General features: G+C 39.6%; 1 protein-coding gene across 1 annotated transcript; it reads left to right on the top strand.

The window, feature by feature from the left end:
• The first annotated feature begins 4959 nt into the window (after positions 1–4959).
• Positions 4960–20412, top strand: LOC146627177 (uncharacterized). The gene is made up of 7 exons (XM_085361673.1): positions 4960–5271; positions 14789–14893; positions 16947–17042; positions 17357–17452; positions 17767–17865; positions 18081–18217; positions 18631–20412. The coding sequence occupies exons 1-7, from the start codon at positions 5081–5083 to the stop codon at positions 19953–19955; spliced, it is 2049 nt and encodes a 682-aa protein (XP_085217799.1). The 5' UTR covers positions 4960–5080; the 3' UTR covers positions 19956–20412.
• The last annotated feature ends 372 nt before the right edge of the window (positions 20413–20784 follow it).

The raw sequence follows: 20784 nt of genomic DNA, 5'->3' as shown, positions 1-20784 counted from the left end.
TCTCTGATGTATCCACAGGTCAGCCTGTGTGAAAAGACAGGGCTTATGTAAGTTAAAGCACTGATTATTGAACAGTCTGTGCTTTTGCGACTATAGTTTTAGAACAGACAACAGGCATCTACATCAGTTCATATGATTCAGCCCTAAATATATGCTTTATCAAAAAGGAAGTTTGGAGACTAATCTTAAAAATAGAGATGGATATTGGTTCCAAAGAGGAGGGGCCTGAAAACTGAAGGCTCTGCCTCCCATTCTACATTTAAATACTTTTAAATGGTGTGAGTGTGAAGTACTCTAATAGGGTGATATGGTACTATAAGAAAATGAGATGGGGCCTGATTATTTGAGACCTTGTATGTGAGAAGCAGAATTTTGAATTCTGGATGTAACAGGGAGCCAATACAGGAGAAATCTGCTCTCTCTTTCTAGTCCCTGTCAGGACTCTTGCTGCAGCATTTTGGATTAACTGAAGGCTTTTCAGGGAGTTTTTAGGACATCCTGATAATAATGATTTACAGTAGTCCAGCCTAGAAGTAATAAATCCATGAACTAGTTTTTCAGTATCACTCAAACACAGGATATTTTTAATTTTAGAGATATTGCACAAATTGAACAAAGCAGTCTTACATATTTTTGTAATATGTGCATTGAAGGACATGTCCTGGTGAACAATGACTCCAAGGTTCCTCACAGCGTTACTGGAGGCCAAGGTAATGCCATCCAGAGTAAGAATCTGGTTAGATACCATATTTCTAAGATTTTCAGGGCCGAGTACAATAACCTCAGTTTGATCTGAATTTAAAAGCAGAAAGTTAGCGGCCATCCAGGTCTTTATGTCTTTAAGACATTCCTGCAGTTTAATTAATTGCTGTGTGTTATCTGGCTTCATGAATAGATACATTTGGGTGCTATTCCTTCTGATGATACTGCCTAAGTCAGGGGTCTCGAACTCCAGTCCTCGAGGGCCGGTGTCGTGAAGGCGACTGTTGTTGTGATTTGGCGCTGTATGAACAATAGATGCACTAGAGGGGAAACAGCGGCACTGCCTCCAAAGCTGGAATGTTTTTACAGGGGGAAGTCATTCTTGTTTTTTTCCTCTACATCTTTTCTGACTGTCTTGAAACTTTTTCATGTGTCCCTGTTGCAACACACCTGAATACAATTAGTAAGACTCTATAGAACTTGACTGAATGCTGAGGTTGCTATTCAGCCATTTGATTCATGTTACAGCACCTCATGAGTGAATGAACACGGTGCAATAAAAGTACTTTTAGAAAGAAATTTTTCCAAACACTTAAATTTACTTGTGTAGGGTTAGGGGTTGCCACTTCAGCATGCAGTCAAGTTCGTGAGTAAATCGCTTTGGCTGAGATTATAGTTTTAGTCATAGTTTTCACACAGCTGAGTAAACATGAAACAGAAAACTGATAAAACAGAAGTGTGAAATGGTAGAGGATTTACTCCAATGTCCTGTTATATATTAGCAAGCGAGGAGCAGATGGCTGAGTTTATTAAACTCCACCGAGACAGCTGATGATGCAATTCTGAAGGCTAGACCATCCCATTTCACATCCTCGCCCTTCCAGCCTTCTCAGTCTTTGAAGGACCCGGCCCGTGTAGAGCACAAAGGCTGCGTCCTCCGAAGGATGCAGCCTAGTTTTTGGGACACAGCTACAGTGTACTTTCAAGAACAATTTCCCATCAAAAATCGCAATTTTCTGTATTATTCGCCTCCTTATTACACACTACTCTACCGTTGTTTACAGCGCAGTCAGCCACTGTTTTTTTGTTTTGTTTTGTTTTTCCTCCAAAAATGACCTCAGACAAGAAAGCCTCATTTCTGCTCTTCAGTACTGAAGAAATTGAAACTTTTTAATTGTGCCAAATTGCAAAACGCTTAGCTGTGTCTCTAATGAAACCGCTGTAACTTTTCTCTGTTTCACTTCAGCAGCATCAGGTAATGATCCTATGTTGATTCATTGTAGCTTGCCATCACCAGTGTGTGAATGTGTGCGTGAATGGGTGGAGGACTGGATGTGTGAAGCGCTTCAGGGTCCTTAGGGACTAGTAAAGCGCTGTACAAATGCAGGCCATTTGCCATTCAGGGTTTTCTTCAGTTTTTGTTCTACTGTAGAATATTTTTAAGGATATCTCACTTATCTGCTATAAAAAGCCAGGCCAGGAAAATCTCCTTCATGTTTTTCTGTTTTATTACTTTGACACAAAGGCATCTGCTGTGATGCTCACACCCAGGGGCAATTCTAGGATCAGAGCTTTGGGGGTGCTGAGCACCCAGAAAGCTGCCCATCCAGGCAAGGTAAACTTTACTTGTCACAATGAGACTTCTTCCCTGTCTCTATCAGTCCCTGCATCCTTAAATGTCTCCAGTTGTCCCGAGTTCCCTCTGACTGTCTCCTTGGTGCATTTAAACCCCTGTTCCTCCCTGTCCTCATCGTCTGTTGTCTTCAGCTCCATTATCAGTCGGAATTTTACCCTCTCTGTGCAAGTCTGCAAATTTCTTTATTAAATCATATGATTCTTAAATTCACCAAGCCTCTCTGTACCTGGGTCCTCGTCACAAAACATGACATCACTGTTTTGTACATTTTAACACAATTTAATCCCCACATTTGTGAAAGAAAAGCAAAACCCTTTTTTGAAAAGTCTGTAACAAAACCATCAAATCTGATAAAGGTTATTTAAATGCTGCTAAAGACTACTACTGCCAAAGAAGAATGGATTGGAATTTTAAAAAAAAGAAAACATATCCTAACCTTAATTACTGCGGGAGAATAATGAATGATGCTTACAGTGAGTAAAAAGTAAACTGAGTGCATTTTTTTGGACAGAGATTCACTTTTAATGTGTTTGCATAATATAATACAGATACATAAAAATACACTCCAAAAATACAAGAGTCCTTGAAATGTACAAAATATTATTAAAACATTGAGACACCTTGGCCTATGGTACAATGTATACAATGCATGAAAAGATCTTTACTGCAGATACTACTATGGCTCTGCAGATTTTTTCTTTTCTTTTAAACTATGTCGCCTCAGCTTGAGGTTGGTAAATCTGTCTATCACATTTTGGTGGTCAAGTCTCTCAAGCATCTTTCTCAACTGACATCACAGCCAGGTGCTGGAGTCTGCTTTGACCCATGGTCCTTCTCAGCCAGGTATGAAGCTGACTCAAGACACTAAAAGACCTCTCACAGCTACAGCTGCTAACTGGGTTTGTTAGGGCAACCTGAATAACAGTTTTCAGTGTGGGGAAGATCCGATTATCCAGAAGATGAACTCCGCTGCGTCTCAGCCACTATCGCTCTGGCAGCAACGGCGCTAGAACCAGAGCAGGGGGGGGAGGGGTTATCTATACTTTTGTTGTTAAAGTGTTCCATCTCAATTAAGTACTGTATGCTTTTTATATTTTTAGTAGTGTGTCACACAAACAGCAGATATTGTCAAAAAAGTAAGATATCTTTGGGGGTGCTTTGATTCTTTTTGGGCTAAAATCACCCCTGCTCACACCTCTGATGAAGTCTCACAAGCGTCAGCTTTGTTTTTACACATAGATATAAAAATATGGATATGTACTGATAAATGATCAGAATTATAATATTTCTGCCCATCTGAGTTAAAGTTGAATCGAATCGGATTGAATTGAATCGGGACCTTGTGAATCGGAATTGAATCAATTACAGAAATCAAAATCAATACCTAGCCCTACTCTGGCTTCCTCACACAGTCCAGAGATGTACTTATTGATACAACTAGTGATTCTAATTTGGCTGCGGATTTGAGGTGCTGTATGAGTGGTTCAGTTCAGTTCAGTTCAGTTCATTTTTATTTCAAACATTTCAAACATGTGCCTTCACAATCATTACAAAATATCATTCCATTATTTGTTTGAAAAGGAGTAGGCTGAAGTATTTACTTATTTGTCCCTACCCCCTCAAGTTTTACCTCTCATTCATTTAATTTTTTTTGTCTTAAATTAAACAAACAACATATGAAACATATAAACATATGAAGTAAAACAAAACATAACATACATAAATCAAAAACAAGAAATTAGCAAGCCCCACCACAGTATAGTTTCTTTCATATGAAAAATACAGAATGTGTATATTTGCAGATACACAAGTTATGGAAAAACAACAAACCAAAACAAAACAAAAAAACAAAAAAACAACCAAAAAAGAACCGCAACACCATTACCAGCAACATTACCATCCTGGGTTAACCCCGTTTTCTTCATTCTTATACTTATTTAAAATTAGGTTTTTATATTTTACTTTAAACTGTTTTATGTTTTGACTGTCTTTTATTTCTTCTGTTAGACTGTTCCATAATTTAACTCCTGCAATTGAGATTGACATAGTTCTTAAAGTTGTTCTAAATGTGGTTTAAATGTGACTGATTATGCTGCCTTAATGACAGTAAACAGTGGATGTCTTTAAAAAAACATTTAATCAAATGAAAAAAAACAAGAGCCCCAGGTGGTGTATGGATGCTTCCCGACGTTCCTTATACTCGCGATCAGTGAAGAATATGTTATCATAACTTTCTTACCTTAATAATTTAGATCATTTATGCATATTTCCCCTCTAATGAATCATTACTATTTTACTAAGCCATTTTAGATTCTGCATTAACTTACTTTTGGTATTTTAGAGAAAAATGGTCTCACTTTGCGTTGAGGCTCTTATTTTATTCACCTTTCAAACTTTGTAAACAGGTCTCTTTTTATTCAATTTGAAATTTTTAAAAATGGAAACCTACCTTCTTTTTTAAATTATTTGATATTGGATAAATATCAGATTATCTGAGTGAGCTACACACCCTTTACCAGGTCACACCCAGAAAGGACACTGCTTTCGGGTAAAATTCAGGGGTAGGAACTTTCTGTTGGGGGATGTGTGTTGCAAGGGGGAACAAAACAAAGTCCGGACTGAGGGACACGCTGCTGTTTTGGTCATGTGCTAGTCGTTTTTATCGTCCTCATGGAAGAATCGTCGCTTGTGCCTTAACTTTTTGTGGTGTCGTGGGGACTTTGAGTGTCCGCATTTGGAAAAATGCAGGATCATAATTATTGTTTCTCAGGAGAAAAGATCAAGGACGTGCTGTCGAACAAGCTGGGGCACGAAGAGGAAAAACTGGAAGAAACGAAAGTGTTCTTAGGCGTCGCCTTCTCCAGGTGGACCTCGCTGAAGAGGGACAAAAGTTTTCAGAGTGATGCCGAAGTGGCCTGCTTTCTGCTGGACAGGTAATTCAAGTTGTGCCCGAAAGCGACGCGTGAATCGGTGTTACTGTTAGAAAAATTACGAAGTGAGACACAGCGTAACAATTGCGTTTATTTGCATGCGAGGAAGCAGTGTTAACGTCCCTTCGAGCCTCTTTATCTTTCCAACGCTGTGCTGGGAACAGAAACGTGTGAGACGGTTTTACAGGAAACACAGTTAGCTACGTGGTGTACTAGTACAGGGGTACTCAACCAGGATTTAGAGGTCAAGCAACATAGAACTATACGTACACACATTATAACCATTGAAACGTGATAACTGTGCACGTTCAAGTGACGGCTGTGAACAGTTTTAGGGGCTCATTTTCTTCCGCTCCTTTAATCAACTCCCCCACTTGTTTGCTCGTTAAAATAATTGAGCTCCAGCTTGTCCTTCCAGGATTATTTTTTTTAACCCGGGCTTACATGTGGAGGTGCCCATTCATGAGCTGGGATGACATTTAGCTTTGAGCATGTTCACTGTGGAGAAAATTGCATCGCTTTTTTGTGTGGAGGCATTGCTCTGTTTTCAATGGCCACTTTTCTTTTTGCACAAAACGTTTGTTCTTTATTTTTTCTCCGTTTTTCACAGCTTTCTCCGGCGCACTCGTCTGTATCGGTCCCTTTCATTTTCTACACGTATCGCTTTCTTCCTGCCGTCTTCTCTAATCTAATCGCTTATTAAGCCCCTTTTTCTACAACCCAGTAATGGCGGCTTTATTTTTCTTGAACGAGACGCTCGCATTACTCATCTAGTGGGTAGGGTTACTGACCAGCCAATCGGTGGCATGCAGTCGGATGACGTCACATTTCAGTACCTGTTCAGATCGCTTGGAACGCTGTCACTGTCACGAGAGAGGAAACAAGATGGCGGAGTGAGCAGCAACTTTACTGCAGGCGTCCGAACGTTTTGGCTTTTTTTTGTCCTGAAACTCTGAATTTATTAAAAGCAATAACCCGTTTTTTGCGCTTTTTGTGCACTTCAACCAGCCACTGGAGAACTAACTGTAAACCAGCTTTAATTTGTCCGGGGTTAATTTTGATACTTGTCCTATGATCACGATGGATCATGACTACAACGTTTCGGTATTGAGGGAGGCGTGTGACGAGGAGGATATTCAAGATTTGGAGATCACTGACATGACTTCCAAGGACTCCAGAATCAACTGGGCTCACACTCCGACGAAAAGCCCTAACCCGAAGAAAGCAAGAGGGGTGCGAGCGCAGCCGCTGGAGGAGGAGGACACCGCTGCAGCAATCTTGCAAGCAGTCAATGTGTTAACGCAAAAGATGGATGAACAGACGGCGTTGCTGCGTAAGTTTGAAAAGCGCATTGACATGAACACGGCGGAAATAAGAAAAAATAAAGAAAGTATAGTAGAACTCCAGGAGAAAGTTGGTGAGCTGCAGAAAGAAAACAAATCCAATCCCTGCGCAGCTCCTGTGAGGAACATGCTCGATATAAGAGGAAATGGAACCTAAGGCTGACTGGTCTTCCTGAGAAAGATGATGAAAACACGAGAGAGTCAGTTATCGGGATTCTCACCAGAGTTGTGCCCTTGTCTGTGGATAAACTGAGAGAGACTGTTGATACTGTTCATCGGCTGGGAAAGAAGGGGAACGCTGCATCTTCCGGGTCCCCGAGAGCCATAATTATCCAGTTTGGCATGAGAACGGTCCGGGACGACGTCTGGAAGAAATCGAGGCATGCGAGGGTTTGCAAGGAGATGAACATCCACTTCAAGGAAGACTTCTCCAAGGAAGATCGGGAGGCTCGAGTTAAGCTGTGGCCGCTGGTCCAGGATGCCAGGAGTAAGGGAAAGGGAGCGTTTTTGAAGGACGGCTACGCTCTGATTGATAACCAAAGAGTGGACCCGAACTGATTTTCTTTTGTGTGACCTTTTACACCTCTCAGGTATGCTGCTGTTGATTAAGCCTATTGCTTAGCATGTCATTTAATTTAAAATTTCCCGGTTGTTAAGGGTTATTGCACTGAATAGTTATTTTATACAGGACACGGCTGCTCGTTCCTGCGTGTCTTCTTAAGTTTCTTTTTCTTTTCCCCAATACTTTTGTAATAGTGTTATATGTTATCTGTTATTTCCTTGAACGTCAGGGGGCTAAGAAACATTGTGAAGCGTAAGGCTATCTTTCTTTTTTGCAAGGAGCAACAGGCTAACTGTGTCTTTCTACAAGAGACCCATTCGGCAGAGGCAGACACAAAGTTCTGGAAAACACAGTGGGGTGAATCTGTTTTCTTTAGTCATGGTACGTCTCACTCAGCTGGAGTGATGATTTTATTTAATAGGTTTCCGGGAAATGTCATAGACTGTAAAAGTGATTCTGATGGTCATTGGCTGATGATAGTGTCAGAGATTAATGGTTCAAAATACATTCTGCTGTGTGTATATGGTTATACTAATAGAGCTCAGAATAAGAAACTTCTAACCTTCCTTTGTGAACAGTTAGAGCAATGGAAATTGAGCTATCTTGTTGACAAAGTTGTTGTGGGGGGAGACTTTAACATAGCTCCTGATCCCTCTGTAGATCGTCTTCCATCCAGGACCTCATGCCACAGTTACGATGAAAGTATCCTTAATTTGGTCAACAAAGTTAGTCTCTGTGACGCTTGGAGGCTGAAAAATCCATCTGTATCTCAATTTACTTGGTTTAATTCATCTAATAATGGTCAGTGTTCCAGGATTGATTACTGGTTAGTCTCTAACAATTTGATCAACAACATTTCTAAGTGTGAAATCTCCGCTTCCCCTCTAACTGATCACTGTTTGATTTCCTTATTCATCTCATTAACCAAGGTGAAACATCAATCCCTTATTTGGAAATTCAACAACAACCTTCTGCATAATGACAACTTCTGCCTTGAAGTGAGAAATTTAATTGTGGAAATTGATAAACTAGATATGTCACATGTGAGCAAATGGGAATGGTTTAAATTCCAAGTTAAACAGGTAGCAATTCAAATTAGCAAATCCATTGCTAAACAGAAAAGACAGGAGCAACAAAGCATTATAGAAAGAATTAACAGGCTATGCTGCAAACAGGATTTATCTCTGGACGAACATATACAACTAAACACTTTTCAATCTCAACTAGACAAAATGTTCTTAGAGAAAGCCAATGGTGCCTATGTTCGTTCAAGAGCCCGGTGGATTGAGGAGGGTGAGAAAAACTCTTCCTACTTTTTTAATTTAGAAAAATACAGACAATCAAATAAGAAGATTCAATCACTGAATATCAAGGGGGTTTTGACTGAGGACCATGACAAAATAAACGTGGAAATACTTCATTTTTACAGTAACCTTTACAAGTCAACCTATTCAACGGAGAATGGCACTGTGTTTCTGGAAAGTCTTAGAGGCCTTAATGGGACATTGGATGTGGATATAAAGGTTCGTATGGAGAGTAAACTTGCAATCGAAGAGCTGGACAAGGCAATCGGACAAATGCCCAGGGGCAAATCACCAGGTATTGATGGGCTAACAGTGGAATTTTACTCCTTTTTCTGGCATGACATTAGATTAACTCTTTACAGTGCTTACTTAGAATGTATCTCATCAACTAATCTTTCACCTACAATGAAACAAGGTTTAATCACTTTAATTCCAAAACCCAACAAAGACAAACTACTTCTGGATAATTGGAGACCCATAACCCTTCTGTGTAATGATTATAAATTACTGGCTCATGTATATGCGAACCGCTTAAATGATTGTTTAACACATTTAGTGGATGAATGTCAGTCGGCGTTTATAAAAGGAAGACATATACACAATCACATTAGATTGATTTTTGATATGCTTGATTATCGCCAGTATATAAAGACAGAAAGCTTAGTGTTGTTTTTGGACTTTTATAAGGCTTTTGACACGGTTGAACATCCCTTCCTGCTTAAAGCCTTGAATTTCCTGGGTTTTGGGGATAACTTTTGTAATGTGATCAAAATGTTTTACAGTAACATTTCTAGCTCTGTCTCGCTTAACCCTGGAATGACACCTAGGTTTGAAGTGCAGAGAGGTATCCGTCAGGGATGCCCTATTTCCCCCAAATTGTTCATATTAACCACTCAACTGCTGGCACTTATCATCCAAAAAGACCCTGATTTGTATGGTATTAACATTTTTGACAAGGAATTCAAAATAAGCCAGTTTGCTGACGATACTGCACTGTTTTTAAGAGATAAATCCATGGTAGCTAAAGCGCTTAACACTATCTCATTATTCTCCCAGGCGTCAGGACTATGTCTGAATATTAACAAATGTGAATTGTTACCTATTCACACGTGTTCTGATTCTAATATAGCTTCTATAAGAGTTGAACTGGAAGTTAAATATTTAGGTATAGTGATTTCTAAAAATATGTCCCGAAGAGAAGACAACAACATCTGCAATCGTATCGTCGACATGAAGAAATCCCTTAGTCGTTGGTTGACCAGGGATATCACTATATTTGGCAGAGTCATCCTTTCCAAAGCTGAAGGTATCTCTAAATTAATTTACCCATGTCATTCTCTTTATGTTTCTCCCCAAAATATTAGGAAAGCCAACTCAATTATTTTTCAATTCCTATGGAAAAACAAAACCCACTATATTAAGAGATCACAGTTGGTTAAAGATTATGAGAAGGGTGGTGTCAGAGCCTTAGACTTTGAATCAATGATCGGAACTTTTAAGATCAACTGGCTCAGAGCTTGCTTATCTCAGTCTGATTCCATGTGGTTTCATATACCCAGATCTTTATTTAAGGAACTAGGAGGAATTGATTTTCTATTAAAATGTGACTTTGAGACTAGTAAAATACCTGTTACACTCTCTAATTTTCACAAACAGATTCTTCATTTTTGGAAAATGATGTTTACACACAACTTTTCTCCTCATATGTCGACCCTATGGAACAATAGAGTGATAACTGCTAACAAAAAGACATTATTTATCAGGAACTGGTTTGAGAGTGGTATCTTGTTTGTAACTGACTTGCTGGATTTGAGTGGTGCTCTATTGGATTACGTGTCTTTCTCAAAGAGACACAACTTTAATTGTCCATTAAAAGAATACAGAAAAGTTTGCTGTGCTATCCCTTTGGCCCTAAGGCAGCTGATACGCAACACAATGCTACACTCTGAGGTCAATCCAGCGCTGCCAAACCTAAAAATTGGTAACTGCATCCTAAATGATAGTAAATGTAACAATAAATTTATCAGTGTGAATTTTAAATCTATTCTTTTCCAGGGGTTTAACTCAGGTAGATATTTGCAGGCCCTTCATGGGGACCAGTCACTCATGGAAAAGGCGTTCTCAAAATTCATTCAGTGGCCTGTCTCCCCAAAAGTAAAAGAAACTCATTTCAAGATAATTAATAATATATATCCTGTGTCTGAATTTTTAAAGAGGAGGTTTAAATTTGAGGTTAACCAGTGTGCATTTTGTGATTCAGCCTGTGAAACATTACACCATTTGTTTTTCTCATGTCCTGTGTCAGCTGCCTTTTGGTTAGAACTACACAGCTGGTTATCCCTCAAGATCAACGATATTCCCCAGTTTAGTATTTCTGATATTATTTTCTATATGGCTAAACAACATCCATCTGTCTCTACTGTGATTAACATTGTCATCCTGTTAGGTAAATACCATATACATTGTTGTAAATGGAGGAATAGAAAACCATCCTTTACTTGGTTCATCAATGACTTTAAACATTATTTCATGTCACTTAAAAAACTGAAGTCAAGCAGATTTGCCGCAATCTATGATGACATTTCCCATTTGCTACTGTTTTGATTATTACCTATATTGTGTATCAACCTGTGCTCCTTTTAATTTCTTCCCCATTAATACTGTGGATCTTTTGTCTAGCCCCCTCCCCCCATATCCTTGCTGTTAGTTTTGTTGTATTGACTATGTTCTTTTTTTTTTTTTTTTATCCTCCACGAGAGTTCATTTGCACTATAATGTATTATTTTGTTTGTGACTGTATTGTTCCAATTGTTAATAAAAAAAAAAAAAAGCTGTCACTGTCACTACCCGATCCGTACCGGAAACCCGATCGGTACCCCGCATGCGCGAAAGGTGTCTACTTCCGGTCGAAGCGTTTTACGATAGTTACGGGTCAGAGTATCTGTTAAGAATAATAAGTATCTCTTAACATGTTTCCAATAATGAAGCATTTCAATATAATGTAGACAAAAATGAAAAATAAAAAGATAGTTACGGATCAGGACTCCCCGATCCTTACTGCGCATGTGCAAAGTCGGACCGTACAAATTGGGTCTACCCGATCCGTACCGCGCATGTGCAGGGATTTTCTTCTTCTTCTTCTGTTCGTTTAATGGCAGTTTACTCCCCAGTATAAGAGGATACTGCCACCTGCTGACCAAGCGAATGAACCCTATTGTAAACTGAATTAGCGTAATTACAAACATCTGTTAAATTTGATTTAGTGATAGTCGAGTGTGTTTATGCTTGCATGTGTGGAGAAGATTGATTGGAATAGTGATGATGATGTCCGCTTACACTGTCAATTGTCAGTAAACACTTCATCTGGCTGATGAATCTACACGTGACATATTACAAAGTCTGTATTATTAACTCTGTAATTAAGCGCCATTCTTCTTATTTTACGGCGCTGTTGTTCAATCGGGGAACGCTCTCTGTTGAGGAGAGAAGCGTGAATTTGTTTGTATACGGATGATCCATTGTTTAAATGTCCCGGTAGTCGAAAAGGAGGCAGAGCTGCTGAGAAATGCTAGGAGCTAACTGGGCGCTAACCGTATCATTCAAATATATTGAATGTTGGCAAAGAGAGGAAGTGACGTAAGATTTGCGCATGCGGGGTACCGATCGGGTTTCCGGTACGGATCGGGTAGTGACAAACCCATGTGTTCTGGGAATCCATCCTACCTCAAAAAACATCCTACCCAATGTTTCTGTGCAGACACGGCGCATGCGCACAACACCAAACTCACATTAAGTGTAGCTTGCCATCACCAGTGTGTGAATGTGTGTGTGAATGGGTGGATGACTGGTTGTGTAAAGCGCTTTGGGGTCCTTAGGGACTAGTAAAGCGCTATACAAATACAGGCCATTTACCATTTATTTACCATTAACTTCTTTTTCTCTCACCCATTCGGAATACTTCTTCAGGTTATGTTATGGTTAGGTTAGGGATAGGGTTAGGGTTTAGTCACAAGCCACCGTCAAATTATAATACGGGTAGGACGATTTGTCAGAGTAGGATGGTTTCTCAAAACCCCGGGAGAGCAGGTACTAAAAAGTACTTGCTACCAAGTAATATGATCTAATGGAAAACCCTGAAAACCGTGCTGAGGCAATCTGACTAGGTATTAGTTAAAAAAGGGCTTAACTCCGAGCTGTGGCACTGTAGCGTCTTAGTATTTTCCACCATCATTATTGTGTTACACCTAGGGCTGCCTCAAACGATTATTTTGATAGTCGACTATTCACCGATTATTTTTGCAATTAGTCGACTAATCAGATTATGCATCCACTGGACATAAAGCGTACAGCTTATTGCACCAGCATGCATCTGCTCTTATATAACTATCATTAGCTTACAGCTTTAAGTGTCTAAGGTATGTGCTAACTAAAAATAAAGATAAGATGATAGTTTATTAAACTTTTAATGGAATTTGCAGATTGTCTCAGTGGTGTTTAATAAACTCAGCCGTCTGCTCCTTGCTCACTAAAATATAATAGGACACTGGAATAAATTCTCACATTTGTTTAATCAGTTTTCTGTTTGATGTTTATTCAGCTGTGTGAAAACTGTAACTTTAATCTCAGCCAAACTGATTTACTCAGGAACAAATAAAACACTGAAGAAAGCCAAACAGTAACATTTTTGTTATCTAAGTGACTTATATATCATGTTTAACCTGAGTAGTGAAAGACCACAGGGGGTTTGCGGTTCTCACCAGCTCTAGTGAGCCTTGAGTCCCCCGGCTAGCTATCGAGCTGGTGGGTAACGGACGTCTCCGAAAACGTCGGAGCACTTATGCAAAAATGTGATGTCTTGATAAACCGAGCAGATATTTGAAGGTTACACAGCTACATTCTTGCTTGAAAATATGCTAAAAGTTTAGTAATATTAAAACTAAATAGCTGCTGCCATTGTTGGAAATTGGAATTGGCTGGGCCGTGCTATGTGTCTACGAATTTGGACAGCCTTCGTTGCGTCGCAATAGCGTAATGAGCCTACAAATGCAGCCACCGAAAGATGCGGCTCCTGAATTTGTACACGGCTACAATACAGGAGCCAGCTTCTTCTTCTTCTTCTTCTTCTTCTTCTTCTTCTTCGGCGTTTAATGGTAGCTGGCATCCTTGTACATGCATTGCTCCAACCTTCTGTTTCAGGCCGTTCTTACACTCTGAAATCCTACTACTTATTCCTGCATCTTTCAGGATCTTACAAAGCTTCAAACAACGCGTTGGCTATTAAATTAGTCGATGTAATCGTGACTTGTCGACTGATCGTGGCAGCCCTAAATACACCCCAGTGCTGTCTGCAGTGTCATCATAGGTCATCTGTGCAGTCGTCCACCTTCTGCCCTATTTGGTGATACATGATGGTCTTGGTTAGAGCAGTCAAAGGAGCTTGCAAAGAAAAGCGTCTGGACTTCTTTAAGTTACTTGAAGACGTTTCACCTCTCATCCGAGACGCTTCTTCAGTTCTAAGGTCAAATGGTGGAGAGTCCCAGATATAAGCCCTCCTTTGACTACGATGACCTGGATGACTGAGAACCTTTACAGACACCTTGGTTAGAGCAGTTTCGATCAGTCTCTGGATCAACCTTCTCAGGGAGGGAACGCAGCAGCATTCGCAAACAGTCAGCAAGGCCATTGCAACTGCTTACTTGTATGTTAGATGGAAGTACATGACCACCAGCTTCCTTTTGGATAACTGTGCGAGTAACGGCACTGTCACAAAGAACAGTTATTGGCTTACCTGTAGCCAGCAAGGATACTTGGGGCAGTTTTTCAGCTGAATTTAAGGAAATCACTACATTTTCAAAGACAACACTTCTGATTTCCTCCCATCTAGTCTCCCTTCCCATTTATCTTGGTGGTTATCATCCCTCTTGCGTTGATGTGCATGGCATAATAATTTGACACTGTTTCAACTACAATTTCCAGAAGATGGACTACAAAATGCACATCTTACTTCATGTTTTTACTGCATTGTTACAGCTGGTCTCAGAAACAATGGTGTGAAATGAAAAAACACATTAACTTTGTGCTGTTCAGCGGTGTAATTTTAAAAATGTGTATTTATCAATGTTAAAAAGGGTTCGAGTTTCACAAATTAATGTGTGTTTTGATGCTTGATCTGTACAACAGTGTTAGTTGTGGGTTAAATGTTGTTTCATTTGATCGATTCATGTGATAGGAACAGTCAGAGAGGAAGGTTAATGCCACCAGCAGTTGTCATGTAGAATTTAACATTTTGATGTTTCTGTTGTTTCCTCCAGCTATGAGAGAGTTGTGATGACATCAGCGCCCACAAAGGAAAAGCCTTCACAAGTCCCAGCTCCAGCTACCTTTGGCACCAGTCATTCTTTTAATGGAGCCAACAGGCAAGTCCTTCCATGTCAAGAAATTCCATGTGTTTTGAATACGAATGAATACATGTTCATGTATATGTACACTACCAGTTTAAAGTTTGGACACACCTTCTCATTTAATGTTTTTTTTTCTTTATTTTTATGACTCTTTACATTGTAGATTCTCACTGAAAGCATCAAAACTATGAATGAACACATTTGGAGTTATGTAATAATTGAAAAAGTGTGAAATAACTTAAAACATGGTTTATATTTTAGATTCTTCAAAATAGGCACCTTTGCTTCTTTAGGTTGTTACCTGAAATGGTTTTCCAGCAGCCTTGAAGGAGTTCTTAGAGATGCTGAACACTTGTTGGCCCTTTTGCCTTCAGTCTGCGGTCCATCTCATCCCAAACCATTTTGATTGGGTTTAGGTCAGGTGACTGTGGAGGCCAGGGCATCTGGCGCAGCACTCCATCACTCTCCTTCTTGGTTAAATAGCCCTTGCACAGCCTGGAGGTGTGTTTGTCCTTTTGAAAAATAATTGGTAGTCTAACTAAACACAAACCGGATGGGATGGCATGTCACAGTAGGATGCTGTGGTAACCAAGCTGGTTTGGTGTGCCTTCAATTTTGAATAAGTCCCCAATAGTGTCACCAGCAAAGCACCCTCACACCGTCACACCACCTCCTCCATGCTCCACATTGGGAACCATGCATGTAGAGACCATTCGTTCCCCTTTTCTGCATCACACAAAGACACGGCAGGTGGAACCAAAGATCTCAAATTTGGACTAATCAGACCAAAACACAGATTTACACTGGTCTAATGTCCATTCCTTGTGTTTCTTGGCCCAAACAAATCTCTTCTGTTTGTTGCTTTTCCTTAGTGGTAGTTTCTTAGCAGCTATTTGACCATAAAGGCCTGATTCACACTGTGTCATCTGAACTGTTGATGTAGAGACGTGTCTGTTACTGGAGCTCTGTGTGGCATTTTCCTGGGGTGTAGTTAACTTGTGATTTCTGAGGCTCGTCACTCGGATGAATTTATCCTCAGCAGCAGAGGTGACTCTTCCTTTCCTGGGGCGGTCCTCATGCGAGCCAGTTTTCTCGTTGCGCTTGATGGTCTTTGTGACTGCACCTGGGAACACATTCAAAGTTTTTGCAGTTTTCTGGACTGACTGACCTTCTGTTCTTAAAGTAATGATGGACTGTTGTTTCTCTTTACTTAGCTGATAGTTTTTGTCATAATATGAATTCTAACAGTTGTCAAATAGGGCTGTCAGCTGTGTACCAACTTGATTTCTGCACAACACAACTGGTAGTCCCAACCACATTTAGAAAGCAAGAGATTCCACAAATGAACCCTGGCAGGCACACCTGTAAAGTGAAAACCATTTCAGGTGACTATATCATGAAGCTCATTAAGAGAAGGCCAAGGATTTGCAGCGCTGTCTACAAAGCAAAGGGTGGCTACTTTCAGGAATGTAAAATATAAGATATATTTGGGATTATTTATCAATTTTTACTTTGCTACACAATTACATACATCTTGCTTCATATATTTGATGTCTTCAGTATGTAGGTGAAGGAAAGATGTGAAAGGGAATTTATAATCACTTACAATGAGAACATCGTTGTGTACTCCAGACTCTGTGATTATGTCAGAGCTTCCCAAAGTGTGGCCCCCCCCCCCTCAATGAAAAGGGGGGAAAAAATGCTTGGAAACTGCTAGCATGGGGCGCCCACACAAACGCAAAGCAGGAGATGAAGCATCGCTGAATATGTTTCCAAACCAACTTCATTCTAAGACAAATGGTGTGAAATGAAAAAACACATTATTAACTTTGTGCTGTTCAGCGGTGTAATTTTAAAAATGTGTATTTATCAATGTTAAAAAGGGTTCAAGCTTCACAAATTAATGTGTGCTTTGATGTTTGATCTGTACAACAGTGTTAGTTGTGGGTTAAATGTTGTTTCATTTGATCGATTCATATGATAGGAACAGTCAGAGAGGAAGGTTAATGCCGCCAGCAGTTGTGTCATGTAGAATTTAACATTTTGATGTTTCTGTTGTTTCCTCCAGCTATGAGAGAGTTGTGATGACATCAGCACCCACAAAGGAAAAGCCTTCACAAGTCCCAGCCCCAGCTACCACTGATACACCTCGTTCTTTCAACAGGCAAGTCCTTCCATGTCTAAATTTATAAATGTTTTGCATATATTCAGGCTGCTAGTTTGGTTTTAAGATAAATGTAATGCTGCATTTTGTTGCCACTGGCTCAGAACTAACAAACTTTGATACAGTCAGTTTGGACTTTTTCTTCCAGCGTCTGTACACACAACCAATGGCATGAAATGAAACATATTTATATTTGTGCCGTTCATTGTTGTAGGTTTAAAATAAACCATCTGTTGATATGCTCCTCATCGTTAATGCCACCAGCACTTGTCATGTAGAATTTAACATTTTGATGTTTCTGTTGTTTCCTCCAGCTATGAGAGAGTTGTGATGACATCAGCGCCCACAAAGGAAAAGCCTTCACAAGTCCCAGCCCCAGCTACCACTGATACACCTCATTCTTTCAACAGGCAAGTCCTTCCATGTCTAAATTTATAAATGTTTTGCATATATTCAGGCTGCTAGTTTGGTTTTAAGATAAATGTAATGCTGCATTTTGTTGCCACTGGCTCAGAACTAACAAACTTTGATACAGTCAGTTTGGACTTTTTCTTCCAGCGTCTGTACACACAACCAATGGCATGAAATGAAACATATTTATATTTGTGCCGTTCATTGTTGTAGGTTTAAAATAAACCATCTGTTGATATGCTCCTCATCGTTAATGCCACCAGCACTTGTCATGTAGAATTTAACATTTTGATGTTTCTGTTGTTTCCTCCAGCTATGAGAGAGTTGTGATGACATCATTGGCTACAAAGGAAAAACCGTTACAAGTCATAGGTCCAGCTGCCTTTGGCGCCACTTTGAGTGGAGCAAACAGGTAAGTCTTTCCTTGTCCAAATTTGTATGTTTTTGTATATAGTCATGTATACATTTTAAAGATTAAATTCCATGGCTAGTATCTGTTTTTGGATCAGTTGAGCCCAACAGAAAACAGAACCATGCGCAAACACAAAATTAGTATTTATAAGAACCATTAGTCTCACGCGTTGTGGGGTATAACTCTGAATATCTCGATGGCTTATTGTTTTTCAGATTTCCGTATCCAAGATTGCCAAACGGAGTGGGGATGCGTCCAGTGACTAACCTTCAACCACCTGACCCCAGAATTCTCAAAATGGTTGTATTTGTACCTCCACGAGCAACATCAGTGTTAACACAAGTCAGGAGAAGTAAGTATTAAATAATTTTTAATTTTATTGTAGCCTATTAAATTACCATTATTCCCACAGAATTATGTAAAAACTATTAGATGGCACAATAACTTAATATTTGATGGCACTAACTTACACATGGCTGGGCATTATTTTATCCATAAATTACTACAATTGACTGTTGCAACTGCTCTCTACTTTGTGATTTAAACTAAAGAAAGGTAAATAATACAACAACTGTCAAATGGGTCCATCAGCTGTGAAGTGGAACTGAGACCTTTTCACCAGTTTTAATAAAAATAAATGCTGTTCTTGGATAATTTGTAATTTGAAAATCTTTCCAAAAATAGAAATGTGCCCTTTTATTTTCAAAATAATATTAAAACTGTAGACACACACTCATCCGTTATCCACATCTGTGTTCAATGCAGATGCCCAAGATGCTCCACCTCAATTAAATGCTGGTCTGAAACAGCGGGTCATAGATCATCTCCAGCTAAAGAAAAAACAGGAAGAAGGGCCCACAAAGATGGAGCTGGAGGAGCGTTGTATAAAGATGGAGCTGGAGGAGCGTCATATAGAGGAGGAGCAGGAGGAGTGTTGTATAAAGATGGAGCTGGAAGAGCATCGTATAAAGATCGAGGTGGAGGAGCGTCGTATAGAGACGGAGCTGGAGGAGCGTCATATAGAGATGGATCTGGAGGAGCGTCGTATAATAAATCAGCAGGAGCGCATTGAAAAGGAGGAGCAGGAAGAATGCCACTTAAAAGACGAACACAAAGAACGCCAAATAAAGGAGGAGCAGGAGGAACATCACATAAATAGCGAAGAGGTTGAAGTGAATCTTAATGGGATAAAGGAGGCTGATATCACCGGGTTCCTGCTCACTTCTGTTCATGTGAAGAGTGAAAATGATGAAAAGAAACCGCAGTCCCCACAACCTCATCAAGGCCCGCCTCTCAAAAACATGGAAGCGCAGACACAAACCAGAGGATCAGGTAAACAAATGAAAACAGAAACTGAGGACGATGAAGGAAGCAAAAAGGCTAGGAACTCTTATCACAGTAGCTGTTTACCACAGAATACTAATTTACAGGCTTCAGACTTCACCGAGACTAAAGATGGTACTGTGGATGGTGATAATTATTGGCAGGAGCCATTGTCTGCTTCTGAACCTGAAACTGAAGATGGCAAGAGTAAAAATTCTAACCTGCATCAGTCTCTGTCAGAATCTGGATCTGAAACTGAAGACAGCAGCATTGATAATTATAACTTGCACAGATCTTCATCAGAATCTGGCTCTGAAACTGAAGACAGCAGCATTGATAATTATAACTTGCACGGATCTTCATCAGAATCTGGCTCTGAAACTGAAGACAGCAGCATTGATAATTATAACTTGCACGAATCTTCATCAGAATCTGGATCTGAAACGGAAAGCAGCAGCAGCATTGATAATTATAACTTGCATGGACCTTCATCAGAATCTGGATCTGAAACGGAAAGTAGTAGCAGCAGCAGCAGCACCAGCACAAGCACCAGCAGCGTTGATAATTATAATTTGCACAGACCTTCATCAGAATCTGGATCTGAAACTGAAGGCAGCATCAATGAAGATAATGGTAAATGGCGGAAACCGTTGTTAAACTCTGAACCTAAACTTGTAAACAGTGGTGCAAATGGAAAAAAGCGATTTCACACACCAGAGAAACCTTTTCGTTGTAAAATTAGACGTAAAACAAGTAAAATATTTTAATAAACTAAAACAGATTACTTAAGACTCATAGGACAGGACAAACAGTTTGCAGCTTTTATAAAAAAAAAAAAAATGATGATGACAATAATAATAATAATAATAAGGTTAAAGTGTCAGACGTAGGGGTTCACATGGGGCCGAGAGAGAGACCATTTAGTTGTAGCGTCGGCAGCCACATGACTGATGGCATGACATGATTAATTATACATTTTTAGTGTTATGGTCATTGGTGTTTCTGATGGCTTTCTAGCATGCACGGCAGAGTAGGAAATTTGAACAAGGGGTTATCTTATCAAATTCATGTTTCTAAATTGCTGAATAGTTAGTTGATCAGTACAAGGGAATAATTCCAGATGATGCTGTGTACATGGTCTTTTGGTAATTATTAGTGGCAGTAATCTGATTTAAACCATTTTTGTTATGATGGCTAAGGTAACATCAATAAAGCACACTGAGAAACTGCCTCCATGCTTTTTCTTTACTGGAGCCTATCCCAGATGTTAGAAATCAAGAGAAGTGGGTACACTTTGAATTGACCTTTAAGGTGGAAGTCATTAAACTGTGATTTGACCAAGTTTTTGTAGCTAATCTCCAACCTTCCCTTTGTGAAGAAAAAAAAGAAAAAGAAAAAACATATATTTAAAAGATTAGTTGTAAAACAGCTAACTGATCAGCTGCAAAGGAATGGTTTATTTGAGTTTCAGTCAGGTTTCAGAGCTCATCACACTACAGAAAACAGGTGTACTTGGAGAGTCCTGATGTGTTCAGTTTTTTCAGAAGAAAGTACAGGAGAAATGTCTGTCGTTTAAAAAGATTTAATTTCAACTGC

Source organism: Diplotaxodon limnothrissa, linkage group LG8 (genome assembly GCF_057381915.1).
Source record: "Diplotaxodon limnothrissa isolate DT_005_m linkage group LG8, D_limnothrissa_male_GT1.1, whole genome shotgun sequence".
NCBI lineage: Eukaryota > Metazoa > Chordata > Actinopteri > Cichliformes > Cichlidae > Diplotaxodon > Diplotaxodon limnothrissa.
This window is presented reverse-complemented; position numbering and strand designations above follow the sequence as displayed.

Bases quoted from the DNA above. Each gene is read 5' to 3' on its own strand.
- LOC146627177 (XM_085361673.1), top strand. From the start codon at position 5,081: ATGCAGGATCATAATTATTGTTTCTCAGGAGAAAAGATCAAGGACGTG. The intron at 14,894-16,946 runs GCAAGTCCTTCC...TGTTTCCTCCAG, and splicing joins TCTTTTAATGGAGCCAACAG to CTATGAGAGAGTTGTGATGA. The intron at 17,453-17,766 runs GCAAGTCCTTCC...TGTTTCCTCCAG, and splicing joins ACACCTCATTCTTTCAACAG to CTATGAGAGAGTTGTGATGA.